This window comes from Capra hircus, chromosome 24 (genome assembly GCF_001704415.2).
Source record: "Capra hircus breed San Clemente chromosome 24, ASM170441v1, whole genome shotgun sequence".
NCBI lineage: Eukaryota > Metazoa > Chordata > Mammalia > Artiodactyla > Bovidae > Capra > Capra hircus.
Window position 1 is genome coordinate 45,833,442 of NC_030831.1, and position 17,581 is coordinate 45,851,022.

At 44.7% G+C, this 17,581-nt stretch overlaps 1 protein-coding gene across 2 annotated transcripts in view; it reads right to left on the reverse strand.

The window, feature by feature from the left end:
• Nucleotides 1,224–17,581, reverse strand: part of EPG5 (ectopic P-granules autophagy protein 5 homolog) — a 131,673-nt gene continuing 115,315 nt past the window's right edge. For both annotated transcript variants that reach the window (XM_018039566.1, XM_005697166.3), the window contains exons 40-44: nt 12,082–12,324; nt 8,785–9,001; nt 8,079–8,294; nt 6,264–6,378; nt 1,224–3,221 (exon numbers count right to left, since the gene is read on the reverse strand). In XM_018039566.1, coding sequence (XP_017895055.1) covers nt 3,039–3,221; nt 6,264–6,378; nt 8,079–8,294; nt 8,785–9,001; nt 12,082–12,324 — 974 coding nt within the window. In that variant the 3' untranslated portion in view covers nt 1,224–3,038. The remainder of the gene's footprint in view (nt 3,222–6,263; nt 6,379–8,078; nt 8,295–8,784; nt 9,002–12,081; nt 12,325–17,581) is intronic.

Here is a 17,581-nt window from a genome sequence, read left to right on the forward strand (position 1 = left end):
CTCCAGCAGAACCGTAACCAGTGTCACCAGGAGGCCAGTTTCAGCCCAGTATAAAGCAGAACTACAAACAGAGGCTGCCAATGGTCACCTGGGCTTGTCCATGAGGGGCGGGACTAGTGACCACAGGAAGGGGTAAGGGGGAGGCTGGAAAACTAGGCCTGGTATCTCGGCTGAGAGTTGGGCCCAGATGAGCTTCAAAGGTCCTGATTCTGTAACATCTGCTTCCTGCTCCAGAAATTATTAATTTTAGGTTTAAAAATCCAATAGAAAACTGTGTCTCACCTTCACTCAAAAGGAAAAAAGGACGTAGACACTCTACTGGTACAATGTGGACACACTGGCTGCAAGGAAAGAAGCAGGTTGGCTCTCGGTTAGAGAGGCTGGGCTGCTGTGGGGTTCCCACTTTCTGGACTCAGCTTCCCCCACCTCAAAGAACTGAGAGACTCGGGCAACCCAGGGAGGCAGACGTGACCGGGCCAACAGACTGGTGGTCAAACTCTGAACCAAGAGACTGGGGAACATGGAGGGTGGTCCAGGCTCCGGGAGCGGATGCATATACAGCACCTCCCTCCCTTGGCGTCCGTGCGTCCCACTTTCTGCAGAGTGAGGTGGGGGAGCCAGGAGATCTTGGGGTGCAGTGTGCCTCTCTGGCCCATCCCATGGGAACTGCAGAGAGGTAGGTGGAGAAGCAGAAGAGGTGCTTTTCAGCAAGCCCAGAAGCTGCCAGGCATCCTGGCCTGAACGAGATGCCACCACTGGCCATGTGCGGGGAACGTCTGTGCTGTTCTCCTTCAACACCGCTCGGCCAGGCAGTTCCTTGGTCTTATTGACCCGGTGTCAACACGCAGCACCACTGTCTCTGAAACTGGCCCTGCACTCTCTGGAGGTGACTATTTTGCCGACAAAGGCTCATTATTTCTGAAAGCCAGTGGGCAGACTGGTCTCCTCTTTCCCAGAGGGCTACAGCAACGTAGCCACCTTTTGATCTGTCTCAGTGTCGTTACAGCCATTTCTTAGACCACAGCCTCTCCAAGGAACCAATGTGTGAGTAAATCTTTCACTGTTAAGCATAAAGAGGAAGTGCTTTTACCAACCGTCCCTGATAATCCAGTTGGTATCCAAGAAAATAGATGAAATCAGGCATAAAACACCTCCATCAACTTTAACAACTGAAATACTTTACAAGATAGTGTGATGTCCCTAAAAATCAGATTCTTACCAGCTACAACCAAAGATTGATTTATTTTTTTATAATTTTTACAGAGCAAATACATTATAAATATTATAAATCTTCAAAAATTGAGATTAAACATAATTTTCTTTGAACGTATGTCTGTCACTCAAAATTTTCACATTCTAGGATATCAGTAATTACATCTCCCTCAAAGAAAACAGCACACAGAACATTTCCTGTCACAAAAATCTTTGTTGCCAAATCAGCCATGGAGCGGCCCACAGCTTCTAAAATGTGTAACAAGGAAAGCTCTGAGGTGCGTCCCTCGGAGACGGGTACTTGGTGGCCCACAGGACTTGAGGGGTAACAGGGATGGTCTTTACCAGAGCATGTCTGAGGGGCAGAACTGTTCTGTTCAACTAAAGAGATTCAAAATAAAGAACAGCACTTCCGACTGTTGGGGGAGGCAGCCCAAATTGATATTTGGAAAGAGATTATCACTAGCTTAACCCATCCCACTGGTGAAAGTTCTCAGTGATTAACACATTTTTTAGGTAAATACTCTTAGGCTATAGATAACCCTGAAGCAAGGCATGGTATGCCAGCTAGACAAACAAAATCAATTTTGAGCCAACAGAATTATGACTATGATGACAGAAGTCTAAATGCTAATTCCGTAAGGGGGGAGGAATGGTGGTGGTGAGGGGACAATACGACAAGAGCAAAAAGATGGCAGCACCATGAGGCAACGCTGTCTGCAGACAAGCTTCAGTGACGAAGGAACTGTTAACAACAGCACACACACGCCGATTTTAAAAAGGCCAAATTCGATTAAGTCTCCTGACCTGCCCCGGTTTCCAGTGACCAGCAGTGTCTCAGCAGGCTTGCCAGCTTCATTTGAGTTTAAATCTGGAGTGGATAAACAGGCAGGAATCAGAGTATCAAGGCCTCTGTTTCTGTCTCTCTCAACAGCAGGACCTTCAGACATCAAACCTGGGGTCTGGAAAGAGCTGCAAATGACATGTCTACAGGGGCCAAGTGAGTGACGTGAATGAAGGAGTGGGCCAGGGTAGGACCAAAGGGATCATACATCTACACTGAACTGGAGAGAGGAAGCTCTGCCTACACGCTCAGCCACAGGGATCCAACAAAAAACACCTGTGCATGACTTGCTCTCCACCAACTGCCAGCACACACCCCCAATTTAGAGCAAACGGCTTCTCCATGAGGAGACATGGCTGGATGGAAATGGACATGTCACCACCTCTGCTGTCCGCTTTAACCAGGATCAAGTGGTCATGTTTGAGACAGGGACTTTGATTCAGCATTCTTATCTCCCTTCTGAGAGGAATATTTTAAGCTGTGGGGAATACCTCCCCCTTCTTTCAGAAATGCTTAAATATTCAGAGCTTTTTTACTTTGAAGGAACACAACTGGGGTGCGAAAGTGAGGATTCAACATGATTCCCAAAGCAGTGAGATCTGGCACAGGAGTCTTGACATTTAAATCAAAGAGAAGAGAGAAGTGGCGGCACACAAAAGCACCCCACCCTGGGGTCTCATGAGATGACTGGATATTCAGGAATTGTGAGTGGTTCTCTACCCAGTAGAACTTAGTAAGTTTCTCTTGTTCGATGAATACAAAAACTACAGAGTCCCTGGAACGCTCTAAGAGCTGAGGAAACACACACATACACGTGTGCACATGCACAACAGAATTATCTGGTGCTCACTCACCAACTTGCATCTATGGTCAACTAACTCAGTGGCCAAACTGCAGGCGAAACTGAGCAAAGTTACTTGTGCAACAGCAAAGTTAAATGTAAACATAAATAGCAACAGGTTTACCAAGAGTCTCTGAGTTACTATCGGATGTTGTCCAAATAATGCACTTCTGGATACAGAGAGTTCACAAGAAGAGCCAGGAAGCTTTTCCCATCCTGGAGGCAATGGCCAGGATGCTTTATAAACTGTGCAGCCTGCGATATCTGATCCTGGTATTCAACGTACTGCTTACTCGATGTCAAGGATTCAAGAGCGTTCAGAGCCTAAAAAACATGACAGACAAGAGGGTTAACCACACGGATGCATGTAACACGGTTCCCACAGGTGTAGCGTGCCTGCTGCTGTCATGTGGCGCAACGGGGAGCCTCCTGGGAGAGCTACAGCAGTGAAGCCAGGCTTCTTAAAGGTGGGCGTTGATTAACCGGAAGCAGGAGGAGGCCAGCAGCCCAAGCTTCTCTGGCTTTGGCTTCCTCTTCCTGGCCTGTGCCGCTTCCCAGTCCTTCCCCGCTGTCTTCTTCCTTATCCTCCTTGCCCCCGCGCCAGCGCTGCAGCCCGCCCCCACCAGCGCATCCTCCCCACCAGTGCATCCTCTACGTCTCTCCTGGAGCCTCAACCAGAAACCACAGGCTTCGGTTACTTGTGAGACCTGTTTTAATTTGCTGTTGGGTTTGTTCTTGGGTTACAAAGTAATGTCGTACTAAACCATAACTAGATAAAATTCAGAAGAAACCAGTGGCTAAGTGCTGCTAAGGGTGACTGATAAGGTTGCTCTATCGGTCAAGAAGCACAGCAGACAGACCAAGCTCCTCTGGTTTCCACCTAACAGAAACAGCAATGATATTCCCATGCTTCTCTTCAGGAATGAAGAAAAACGTTCTTAACTTCCATAATTTTAATTTTTCGTCCCTTCATACTGGGAGAAGAGAAAAAGACTGTATTTAGAAAAAACAGCAAAAAAAAAAATCACAGCAATGGTTCCTGGGGAGATGGGGAGCTTAGCTGCCCCTAGGATTCTGAACATGAACCATGAAGTGCCCCTCTCACATATGGGGACCACCACACTAGAGCATACGGGGATGAGGTGCTCTGTGACAACCCAGAGGGGTGGGATGGGGTGGGGGTTGGGGGAGGTTCCAGAGGGAGGGGCCATAGGGACACCTATGGCTGATGCATTTTGATGTTTGTCAGAAACCAACACAATACTGTAAAGCAATTATCCTTTCGATTAGAAATAAATAAGTGAAAATTAAATAAATAAAAATTAATTTTAAAAAAGATGGCGGGGACATGTGTATACCTATGGCTGATTCATGTTTATAAATGGCAGAAACCAACACAACACTGCAATTATCCTCCAATTAAAAATTTTAAAATAAATCAATAATAACAACAACAACCAAAAGATGGAATTTGCTTGGCTCATTTAAGGAGGAAGAAGATTTGGGGTTCTGGGGCGGGGTGGGGGGAGGTGGTAAATGAACAAGCAGCTTAGAAATAAGTTACCAAGTGGTTTAAGGCAGAAGTTTTGGGTTGAAAATCAACAATGGAAGGGATTTTGGTACCAAGCTAACAGCTGTGTGAACAGAGTTAATCTAAGAACAAGAGTCAGTAGGGACAGGCACTCCCACTAACCACAGCTTCCATCTGTCTCTCCCCCACCCCACATACCTCCCTTTGTTTTCTTTTTCTTTTTTAAAGAATAGGCTACTTTGACAGTTTGCCTAAGAAAAATCATTTTATTAAAAGATGGGAAGTATTTCAAGTCTGAAAACCCAGATGACAACAATGTCATCACTGTAAATCTAAAGGAAGGTCAGCAAAGCCTGCCAAGGCCTGGAGGACCTGCCGGCCACAGCTAAAGCAAAGCCATGCCCCAGGTGCTGGTGGGTACAGGCGAGCAGACTTCGCAAAAGCAGCCTGAAATGCATGTCACTGACTTCATGGCCGCACCTGGGGACACTCATCTGCCCACCTGTGACGGCTCTTACATGATGTCAGGGATTCACATGGTGGCTGTCTATGACAAAACAGCATGTACTGTATAAATCAGGATACCTGTGAAGAACCTGCTAATTTTTTCACTTGATCTTTGCTCTTACTACTGAGATATCTATTGTACATGGCTGACTCAGACATGGCAATGCTGCAAAAGACAATAGCTAAGAGGTCTAATGGAGAAGGCAATGGCACCCCACTCCAGTACTCTTGCCTAGAAAATCCCATGGATGGAGGAGCCTGGTAGGCTGCAGTCCATGGGGTCGCTGAGGGTCAGACACGACTAAGTGACTTCACTTTCACTTTTATGCATTGGAGAAGGAAATGGCAACCCACTTCAGTGTTCTTGCCTAGAGAATCCCAGGGACGGTGGAGCCTGGTGGGCTGCCGTCTATGGGGTCGCACAGAGTTGGACACGACTGAAGTGACTTAGCAGCAGCAGCAAGAGGTCTGAGTGTTTCCTGTGTACAGAGGCCGTACTGCAGAGTGGCAAGAGCACACAGCTGGATCCAGATGGGCCCAGGAGTCCCAGCCCCAGCCCTTAGTGGATGTGTGATCTGAGACAAATTCCTTAGCCTCTTTCTGTCTGCACTTTCTCATCAACAAAACCAGGATAATGAAAGTTCCTCTTGTTTAGGGTTGTTATGAGAATTAGAAGAGTTAAAACTTTAACTCGTTAACATCAGGTAAGTTAAAGCTCACAACAACAGTGCTGGCGAGCAATAAGCACTCGAGAACGATGGCTATCGTTTTGTGTTATGCACCTGTGTGCTGTTTACAGGTGAAAGTAGTTATGGGATAGGACTGCTGCCAGGTGGCCTTCCTCATTTTTAGAACAAACTGTCATTTTTCACAGCTACCATTTTGTCCATGTCAGATAACATGGACGGTGGTCAACCCCCAGACTCACAAAACAGGAAACACTCCCTTGGTTCCAAGCTGGAGTTCAGCTAACATCTATCGGTCTCAACTCTAGTCTCGTCCTCTGTGCCTGTCCCCAGGCCCAGAGTGTGATGCCTCAGCACACAGTCATGTTTCAGAATCAAACATGACCCTAGGCTGGCTTGCCTGTGACCTTGCTTCTTCTACAAGGCTGGTAACAGCACTCTCGGCAAGTGCCTACAAAAACTGGTTTGAAGTCCAATGCAGGCACATGCGGTGACCATCTTCCAGGAAGCAGAGTCCACAGAGGACATACTGTCCTACTGCCGATAACAGTCCTCAGGTCCTCACGGGTGAGGACCACAGCTGCCACCTTCCCTCCTCCTATGGAAAACTTCTAACCCTTAACCACGAAGCTTTTTACTGACCTGCTGAGCTTTCATGGTCAGATATAACTCAGAGCTGGGCTTCAAGCGGATCTGATCCTCGGCAGGAACTTGAACTGAAAGGAAGGCAGCCATGCTTCGGGCAGCCACTCGGAACCTTAGGTGTTAGGGAGGAATTAGAGGAAGTAAATGACTATTAAAGTAAGCATTTTATATCAAACATCACATTTTCTATTAAAAAAAAATAAGTTAAACACATCTCCAGACCTGCTGCTACTATTAGCCTCCTTGGGAAAATTATAAATATGATCAAGGAATTCTTTATGGTCCTTCCATTATCACCACCCAAACAATGGAAGCATAATTCAGTCTCAAGAATGAAAGTGTTGGCAAAGATACAGCGAAACTGAAACTCTCAGCCACTGCTGGTGGGAGTGTTAAAAATGGTGCAGGTGCTATGGAGAACAGCTGGGCAGTTCCTCAAGACGTACAAAGCAACACCATGACTCAACAATTCCAAAAGAACCAAAAACAGGTGTTCTAACAAAACCTTGTAAGTGACTTTCACAGCTAACACTATTCACAACAGCCAAAGAGTGGATACAACCCAAATGTTTACCAACTGATGAATGAAGCTGTGTCCACACAATAGAATACTATTTAATCATTAAGAGGAAATAAGTACTGGTGCATGCTAAAATACGGATAAGCCTTGAAACTTCATTAAGTGAAAGAAGCCAGACACAAGAGGCCATGTGTTGTATGATTCCATTTATGTGAGATGTCCAGAACAGGATATACATAAAAGTCAGAAAATCCATGAGTGGTTGCCAGAGACTTGGGGGAGAGGCGAAAGGAGAGTGATTGCTTAGCAGGTATAGGATTTCCTTCTGGGATGATGAAAATGATCTGAAACAAAATAGTGGTAAACAGCTGCAACGATGCTGTGAACGTACTACATACCACTGAACTGCACATTTTCCCTTTTTATTTTTGACTGTACTGCAAGGCATGTGGGATCTCAAGCCCCCAAACGGGATCAAACCTGTGCCCCCTACAGTGGGAGCACAGAGTCTTAACCACTGGACCCCAACAGAAGTCCCTGTATTACACATTTTAAAAGGGTTACCATGATAAACTTTATGTGCCATGCGTTTTACAATTTAAGTGAATCAAATCACACTTAATTTAGTAAAAATCAAATCAAATTTAGTCCTGCTAAATTCTAACATAAACAAAGGAGCATGATGTAAACTGGTTTGGACGCTGATATCAGAATAGTATGGGAATGTTTTTCAAACCAGGTAAGACCTTTAGCAGAAAAACCATGATACAAATAAGTCTTAGAGGATAAAATGGGACTAATGGCAAATTCTTTCACATCTCGGAATTTTTAGCAACAAAAGCCTGACTTTATTTCTCATTATTCATCCTTCTAATCAGTTAACTTCTACTCGTCTTGACTTAACAATTCTGCTAGACCAAGCCCCTCACAGAACCTGGGTTTCCCTGACAAAGTGCTGGCAGTGTAGCAGCTGACCAGGTATTTTAACCTAACCCTGCACACCATCACTGGCTCAAAGGCAAAAAGCAATGAGTAGTGTGGTCAGGTGACAAAGTCAAAAGACAATGAGATACCGCTAAAAAAAAAAACACTTTGAACATAAAAGTTGTTTTAAAATGGAAAGAATAAACATCCTTTTTAAAATATAAAGATGTAATCAGGCTCTGATAGTTTTCTTATTAATCTCCGGAAGGAATCTAGCCCCCAAACAGAAAATCTACCTAGTATGACGGCCTAGGCAGGTGCAGGTGTCTGAGGCCCACTTACAAGAGCAGCGGCAGAGGCCTTCTCACCTGTTGGACAAGGGTGACTTCCGGCCCAGCCCAATTGCCCCGAGAATCCCCGAGCTGAGCCTCTCCTCAGCCATTAGGTTCTGCCGGCCTTGAAGCATAAGCAGGATTCGGATGACAGACTCCGTCAAGACGGAGTCATTCTGCTCTGTCTGAACCAGAGACAGCTGCAGGACTTGGTGCCACCACAGAAACAGCTTCGCTTCTTCCTGCACAGAGCTGAGGGGTTGCGGGGTGGGGGTGGGGAGAACTGAATTAGGAAGAGATTCTTTCCACCCTCATTTAACCAGAAGTCCACATGGGAGCTTTCAGTATTAGGGACTTTGCGCCCTTTAGAAGCTTAGGCTGACAAGTGACGGTGTTAATAAAGTACTGGGACAGTAAAGGAGCAGCTGATATTTACTGCGCCTTCTACATGCTGGTCGCCGTATATGAGCTCGATGTCCTTGTAATCAAGCAAGATAAACGTTGCTACCCCTACCTACTTAACCGAATCAAAGCTAAAGGTGGTGCTTCAAAAATGCCTGTTTTAGGAAAGCAAAAGCCTGCTCAGAAAATCAGTCCATGCAAGGAAAATCTTCCCGAAACAGCCCTGTTTGTTTCTTACGTATCACTTGGGTATCTGCACTGAAATGGACACTAATCTAAGCCCAAATTCCCAGCTATCCTAACCTGTGGGTTGGCTGTAGCAACTGGAGGGTCAGCATACCTCGGATATACTTGTTCTAACCACTTGCTTATGAGAAGCAGCACTTTCATTTCGTTCCTTAGTGTCTGCTCGCTATTTAGACACTGAAGCAAGTAGACGTAGAGAGTCAAGTAGCTGCCAAGGGACAGGCACTCCTGCAGAAACTCTTCAATGGTGAGCTCAGGAACCTGAAGGGACACCAGAATGGGGCCCCATCCTAGATTCTGGTTGAGGGAGCCTAAGAAAAGAACACCGAGAGGAGAGAGCAGGGTAAGAGCGAGAATTAAACCACCTAACCACTCTAAGGAACCTTTCACTTTAAAATTTAAAAGCTTCATGTTGAGAAAACACCACTCACCTTGGCCTCGGAGGGCCCAACAACGCTTCATGGTTTGGACTGCAAGCCCTCAAGCTAAATGCCCGTGTCCTGGCTACCAGTTCCAAGGGTTAAGAAGTCAGGCATTCTGGCTGCATTTTCATAAATCCCTCTTTCACCATACTATGACCATTAAAATCACAGACACTGCCTGTCTCAGTCATCTAAGAATTTTAATTTTACCGAATACCATTTTTAAGTATGTTACGAACACTTCAGCTTTTCTGGGGGATATTATTAGTACTTTATCCATCGTAAGTATTTTTTTAAGCATCAAAGTTTCATTTGACTCCTATCTTATATACACAGATTCTTGAAAATGTTTCATAAAGGGAAAAAACAAATTTGATTTCAGGAACAAAGAGGAAACAAATTTGGAGCAAGAGGGTTATCCTGATGCTTCTCAATTCTGGGGGCAGGAATGAGAGTATGGTGACATGGTGACAGAGAACTTTCCAGAGGGGGAAATGGGAACGTGGAGTGCTTGTGTGCTGCAAAGGAAGGGCAGGGGCAGGTTACAGGCGCCTCCTGGCATTCTCACTTCAGTACTCTTCCGTCTCCCCTACTGTAAGCACAAGGATGTATATCTGGGCATCAGAGTTAAGAGGTACTGCTCTGAGCAGTTCTTCTTAACCAGGCCAAGCTGTTGCCAGAATCTGCGAGTGTACAGGTAGGCAATAAGACAGACAAATCAGGAATGGGCCTGAGGGTAAGGGAGAGAACTTCTTCATAACAGTTTAAAATATAGGACAAAAAGCAATAAAAGGACCTAAGAAAAATTTTAGCAAGTGACAAAATAGAGGAAATAAATATAGTGGAGATCAGCCCTGGGATTTCTTTGGAAGGAATGATGCTAAAACTGAAACTCCAGTACTTTGGCCACCTCATGCGACATCCCTCACTAGAAAAGACTCTGATGCTGGGAGGGATTGGGGGCAGGAGGAAATGGGGATGACAGAGGATGAGATGGCTGGCATCACTGACTCAATGGATGTGAGTCTGAGTGAACTCCAGGAGTTGGTGATGGACAAGGAGGCCTGGCGTGCTGCGATTCATGGGGTCGCAAAGAGTCGGACACGACTGAGCAACTGAACTGAACTGAATATAGTGGATAATTACAAAGATTCTGGTTTATAGCATTTGCTTTTAGGACTATGACTAGGCCTATGACATACACAATTTACCTATCATACAAGGATTGGTCAGACACTGCAAAACCCTTCATTTTAATGAGTCAGAGGTTCCCTTCCTTGAAACAAGATGGTAGCAACATGGGCCAAAAGTTCTCATGCTGACTACAGATCTTCATGAAGAAAACAAACTATACCCTGAAACATCAACAACATTTACAGAGATTTTAGAGTGGTGCAATCCTTCAACGGGAAGAGTCTGGAAATGCCGGGGTCCAGCCCCGGTGGATCCAGGGAATTCGAAGGGTGGACGGCGTTGGCGTGGAAACACTTGTTTGTTTATTAATGTAAGATTAGATTAAGAAACTATAGTGTAGTGGAGGAAGAGGGCTGAATAGCTTGGTTTACGCGGAAGGCCAATAAAATTCCAGACAAGGAATTTGCACCATCTACGTTGGGCCACCGGTGCCCACTTGAATATCTAAGGGTGCCTCGCCTTAAGCTCCCTTTCGTGCGGGTCTTAACAGCCAGGGCAAGTAAGTAGACCTGGCGAGCCTCCGCGCCCCAGGTGGAGATTCAGCCTGAAGTTAAAGTAAAGAGCAGAGAGAAGGAAAGGGAGAGAAGAAGAAAGAGAGAGAAAGACATGGGGGAAGCCAGAGTCCCAAGAAACCAGGCCGAGAGACTAGTTCGAGAAACTGGTCCGAGAAACTGGCCCCCATCCTTTATTGTTCAGAAGGCCTTTTATACTTTTGATAAAACACGGAGATCAATGCGTAACACAAAATTATGTAGCGTTCGCAACCCAGATTCTTTCCGTATATCATTTTGTATACAAAAGGTCTCAGGTGATTTACATTATCTTCTGGCCAAGAGGTTTGTTAACACGTTTTGGCTCTCTTCCTTAATGAATGTTAATTTTGTTTCCCCTGAAGTGTTTTTCTTTAATCTGCATCTCCTTAAAGCATTAAAGTTATATCTCTATAGAACAAAGGTGCAGTGGGATATAACAAAGAAGGTACTTAACTCAAAGATCTAATGTTGCTAATACCAGGTCTACTACTTGTTTTTCTATATACCAACTATATCTAAAAATAAAGGATATGAAAATTTGGCAGCAAGCATTGACCCAAAAAATGAAACTTTTAATCAGTCCTATTCTAAAGATTTTGACTCCTCGGAAGCTCCTACATTCCTAGGATGTTTTAAGCTTCCTGTGCCTCCTGCGGTCAGGAGGCCTCAATCACATGCGCAGCTGTCCTGCAGGCAGGCTAGAAAGCCATCAGAGGGGTTTTTGGATTGAAACACTCTTTCAAATGCAGAAGACTAAAGCCCTGAATTGACTTTTTCCAGAAAATGTCAGAAGAGTGGAAAAGCAGAGCACAAAAGCCGGCAGATTTTTGTTGGGGTACATGCTTAGGAATTTCCAGAGGGGTCCCTGAAGTCTGAGCACGCCTTGCGTATGTCAGCATCCTTCCTCATGACCTTGTCATGGGCGGGATTCCTCACAGTGGCTTCCGGCATGGAAAGGCATCTCCTTCAGTGTGTGTGCTCAGTCACTCAGTCGCATCTGACTCTGTGTAACCCCATGGACTATAGCCCAGCAGGCTCCTCTGTCCGTGGGATTTTCCAGGCAAGAATTCTGGGAGTGAGTTGCCATTTCCTACTCCAGGGGGTCTTCTCAACCCAGGGATCGAACCTGAGTCTCTTGCATCTCCTGCATTGGTAGGCGGTTCTTTACTACTGAGCCACCTGATCTTCCCTGGAAAAGATGGATCAACTGAGAGCCTACCGAGGGTAAGAGGACGCTCTTACCCTCTTTGAAGTAAGCAGTGATGCAGGCCTCCGTCGTCTCGGCCATGTGGCGGACAGAAGCCAGGCTCTGGCAGGCGGCTGTTAACAGTGGCAGCACCACCAACCCATGCACTTTTTGCCCGATCCAGGTCCGGATACTGCCTCGGAGGAACTCTGCCGTTGGGACAGTCGCATTATTCATCATCATTAGGACTTCCATGAAGAGGCTGCTGAGGGCCATGTGGCGGGTCTGGCTGTCCAGATCTAAAAGGGAATACAAACACATACGTGCCAAAGGCTGCTGGTATGATGACATGAACATGATGAAGGGGACAACAGTGTTTCAAAGTAGCTGCTCTCCAGGGGCCAGAAAGAAAATCCTGGATAGTGCTTAGATTTTACAGATGGGATATGGTACAGAAACACTTTGAAGAGCAAAGCAGGAACTCCTGCAAGACCTTAAAACCTTTTTCACCCCCCAATTTTTCCTCGTTTTCTTAAAATTATTTTTTTATTGAAGTATAATTGACCTACAATGTTGTATTAATTACTGCCATACAGCAAATGACTCAGATAAATACACACATAAACACACACACACATTTTTTCATATTATTTTCCATTATGGTTACCACATGATATTGAATTTAGTTCCCTGAGCTATACAGTTGGACCTTGTTGTTTATCCATTCTATATATACCAGATTATATCTGTGAATAGTGATTTTCATCTATCTTTCAACTATGACTCATGGGAACAAAAATTATTCCAATAAGCCTCCTAACAAATCGCAGACTCTCCTCTTCCCATTCACCATCAACTGAGCCAACAAATATTTCCTTAAAATCCATAACTGATCCTGATTAAGAAGTTTCTAGTATGCCATTCTTCTGATTAAAATGTTTCTAGAATGCCCTTTGCATTCATCTCACATGCTAGCAAAGTAATGCTCAAAATTCTCCAAGCCAGGCTTCAACAGTACATGAACCATGAAATTCCAGATGCTCCAGCTGGATTTAGAAAAGGTAGAGGAACCAGAGATCAAATTGCCAACATCCGTTGGATCATGGAAAAAGCACGAGAGTTCCAGAAAAAATATCTACTCCTGCTTTATTAACTATGTAAAAACCTTTGACTGTGTGGATCACAACAAATTGTGGAAAATTGTTAAACAGATGGGAATACCAGACCACCTGACCTGCCTCTTGAGAAATCTGTATGCAGGTCAGGAACAGTTAGAACTGGACATGGAACAACAGACTGGCTCCAAATCGGGAAAGGAGTACGTGGAGGGTATATATTGTAACCCTGCTTATTTAACTTATATGCAGAGTACATCATGAGAAATGCTGGACTGGATGAAGTACAAGCTGGAATCAAGATTGCCGGGAGAAATATCAACAACCTCAGATATGCAGATGACACCACACTTAAGGTAAAAACAAAGAACTAAAGAGCCTCTCATGAGAAGAGTTGACTCATTGGAAAAAACTCTGATGCTGGGAGGGACTGGGGGCAGGAGGAGAAGGGGACGACAGAGGATGAGATGGCTAGATGGCATCACAGACTCGATGGACGTGAGTCTGAGTGAACTCCAGGAGATGGTGATAAACAGGGAGGCCTGGAGTGCTGCAATTCATGGGGTTGCAAAGAGTCAGACACGACTGAGCGACTGAACTGAGCTGAACTGAAAGAGCCTCTTGACGAAAGTGAACAAGGAGAGTGAAAAAGCTGGCTTAAAACTCAACATTCAGAAAACTAAGATCATGGCATCCAGTCCCATCACTTCATGGCAAATAGATGGGGAAACAATGGAAACAGTGACAGACTTTATTTTGGGGTGCTCCAAAATCACGGCAGATGGTGACTGTAGCCATGAAATTAAACAATGCTTGCTTCTTGGAAGAAAAGTTACGACACACCTAGACAGCATATTAAAAGGCAGAGATATTACGTTGCCACAAAGGTCCGTGAAGTCAAAGTTATGGTTTTTCCAATAGTCATGTATGGATGTGAGAGTTGGACTATAAAGAAAGCTGAGTGCTGAAGAATTGATGCTTTTGAACTGTGGTGTTGGAGAAGACTTTTGAGAGTCCCTTGGACAGCAAGGAGATCCAACCAGTCCTAAAGGAAATCAGTCCTGAATATTCCTTGGAAGGACTGATGCTGAAGCTGAAACTCCAATACTCTGGCCACCTGATGTGAAGAACTAACTCATTTGAAAAGACCCTGATGCTGGTAAAGATTGAGGACAGAAGGAGAAGGGGATGACAGAAGATGAGATGGTTGGATGGCATCACTGACTCAATGGACATCAGTCAACTCTGGGAGTTGGTGATGGACAGGGAGGCCTGGCCTGCTGCAGTCCATGGAGTCAGACCTGACTGAGCAACTGAACTGAACTGACAATGCCCTTCATTGCTTTGCCTGGCTATTATTCAATCTTCTAGGTCCAGTTACATAAGACCAACTCTAAATCAATTTCTCCAGTATTGTCTGTTAATTTTTTTTTTAGCAGTTACTAAGTGTTGCTGACTTTCCATGTTATTGCTTTGGCTACATTATCTCATTCCATACTTACAATATCTATATAATAACAGGGACAATTCTTTCTCAATCATGAACCAGTCAATTGCTTCATACAGGATTCTGACTGTTGCTTCCTGACTGAGAAAGGAGCACAACAAGGTTGTTTGCTGCCACCACGTTAATTTAACTTATATGTGGAGCACATCATGAGACATGCCGAGCTGTATGAGTAATAAGCTGGAATCAAGACTGGCAAAATGAACACCAACAACCTCAACACGCGGATGATACCACCCTAATGGCAGAAAGTGAAGAGGAGCTAAAGAACTTGATGAGGGTGAAGGAGGAGAGTGAAAAAGCTGGCTTAAAACTAAATATTAAAAAAACTAAGGTCATGTCATCAGACCCATCACTTCTTGGCAAAAAGAAGGGGGAAAGGTAGAAGCAGTGACAGACTTCCTCTTCTTGGACTCTAAAATCACTGCAGATGGTGACTGTAGCCATGAAATCAGAAGACAATTGGTTGTTGGCAGGAAAGCTATGACAAACCTAGACAGTGCATTGAAAAGCAAAGATCTCTCTTTGCTGACAAAGGTCTGTATAGCCAAGGCTATGGTCTTTCCAGTGAGCACGTAAGGTTGTGAGAGCTGGACTGTAAAGAAGGCAGAGTGCTGAAGAATTGATGCCTTCGAACTGTGGTGCTGAAGAAGAGTCTTTCAGAGTCCCTTGGACAGCAAGGAGATCAAACCAGTCATTTTAAAGGAAGTTAACCCTGAATACTCACTGGAAGGACTGAAGCTGAAGCTAAAGCTCCAATATTTTGGTCACCTGATGTGAACGAACAACTGACTCACTGGAAAAGACCCTGATGCTTGGAAAGATTGAGGACAGTAGAAGAGGGCATCAGTGGATGAGATGGCTGGACGGCGTCATTGATGCAATGGACATGAACTTGGGCAAACTCTGAGAGACAGTGAGGGACAGGCAGGCCTGGTGTGCTGCAGTCCATGGGGTCGCAAAGAGTTGGACACAACTGGCAACTGAACAACAACAACAACAACCTGTGGCTGACTCATGTGGATGTTGGTAGAAACCAACACAATACTGTAAAGCAATTACCCTGCAATTAAAAATAAATCCATTAAAAAAAACTACAGTGATGTATCATCTCACACCAGTCAGAATGGCCGTCATCAAAAAGAATAAATGCTGGAGAAGGTGTGGAGAAAAGGGAATGCAAATGGATACAGCCACTATGGAGCACGGTATGGAGATGCCTTATGAAACCAGGAACAAAACTACCATATGAGCCAGCAGTCCCTCTACTGGGCATATACCCTGAGGAAACCACAACTGAAAAAGACACATGTACCCCAATGTTCACTGCAGCACTATTTACAATAATTAGGACATGGAAGCAACCTAGATGTCCACTGACAGGTGAATGGATAAAGAAGCTTTGGTACATATACACAATAGAATATTTCTCAGCTATAAAAAGAAACACATTTGAGTCTGTTCTAATGAAGTAGATGAACCTAGAGCCTATTATACGGAGTAAAGTAAGTCAGAAAGAGAAAGACAATATCATACATAAAAGTATATATATATGGAATTTAGAAAGATGGCACTCATGATCCTATTTGCAGGGCGGCAAAGGAGACACAGACATAAAGAACAGACTTTTGGACACAGTGAGGGAAGGTGACGGTGGGATGATTTGAGAGTAGCACTAAAACATATCCAGTACCATATGTAGAATAGAGAGCCAATGGGAATTTGCTGCATGATGCAGGGAACCCAAAGCCAGTGCTCTGTGACAACCTAAACAGGTGAGGTGGCATGGAGACGGGGGTGGGAGGGAGGTTCAAGAGGGAGGGAACGTATGCATACCCATGGCTGATTCATACTGATGTATGGCAGAAGCCATCACAATACTGTAAAGTAACTATCCTCCAATTAAAAATAAAATATTAAAAAAAATAAAAATGGTTGTACCCACTTACTCTGTACTCAGCAGTATATGAGAGTTATCCTGATACACATCCTCACCAACACTTAGTATTGAAACCTTTTTATCTATTCTCGCGGGTGTGACAGAGCATATCATCAAGTTCTTAATTTACACCTCCTTGAATATTAACAAGGTTTAGCATGTTTTCACATGCTTATTGGTTATTTGAATATTCTCTTTTGTAGCATGTCAATTTGAGGGTCTGGTTCATTTTTTTCCTACTGGGTTGTCTTTTTCTTCCTTACCGTCTCCACTGTGACAATCGCAGTCACATTTAACGTAATTACTGACGTGCATGCTGTGCTAAGTCGTGTCCGATTCTTTGTCACCCTGTGGACTGTAGCCCATCAGGCTTCTCTGTCCAGGGGATTCTCCAGGCAAGAATACTGGAGTAGGTTGCCATGCCCTCCTCCAGGGGATCGTCCTGACCCAGGAATCGAACCCCATCTCTGATGTCTCCTGAACTGGCGGGTGGTTTCTTTCCCACTGGAGCCACCTGGGAAGCCCGTCTTACTTACTGTGCGTGCATGCTAAGTCGCCTCAGCAGTGTCTGAGTCTGTGTGACCACAGCCAACCATCAGGCTTCTCTGTCTATGGGATTCTCTAGGCAAGAACACTGAAGTGGATTGCCATATCCTCTTCCAGGGGAGCTTTCCGACCAGGGATCAAACCCCCATCTCTTATGCCTCTCACATTAGCAGGCGGAAATGGCAACCCACTCCAGTATTCTTGCCTGGAGAATCCCATGGAGAGAGGAGCCTGGCAGGCTACAGTCCATGGGGTCGCAAAGAGTTGGACACGACTGAGCGACTTCACTTTCACTTTCTTTACGACTAGTGTGCTACCTGGGAAGCCCATCTTAATTGCTATATGCTTCCAATTTGCTCCTCCTATTCTACATTCCTTTTGCTCTCTTTTATTTCTTTTTTTAAGGGATTATTTCTTGTTATTCTAATTCTTCTTTAGTTTGGAAGTTA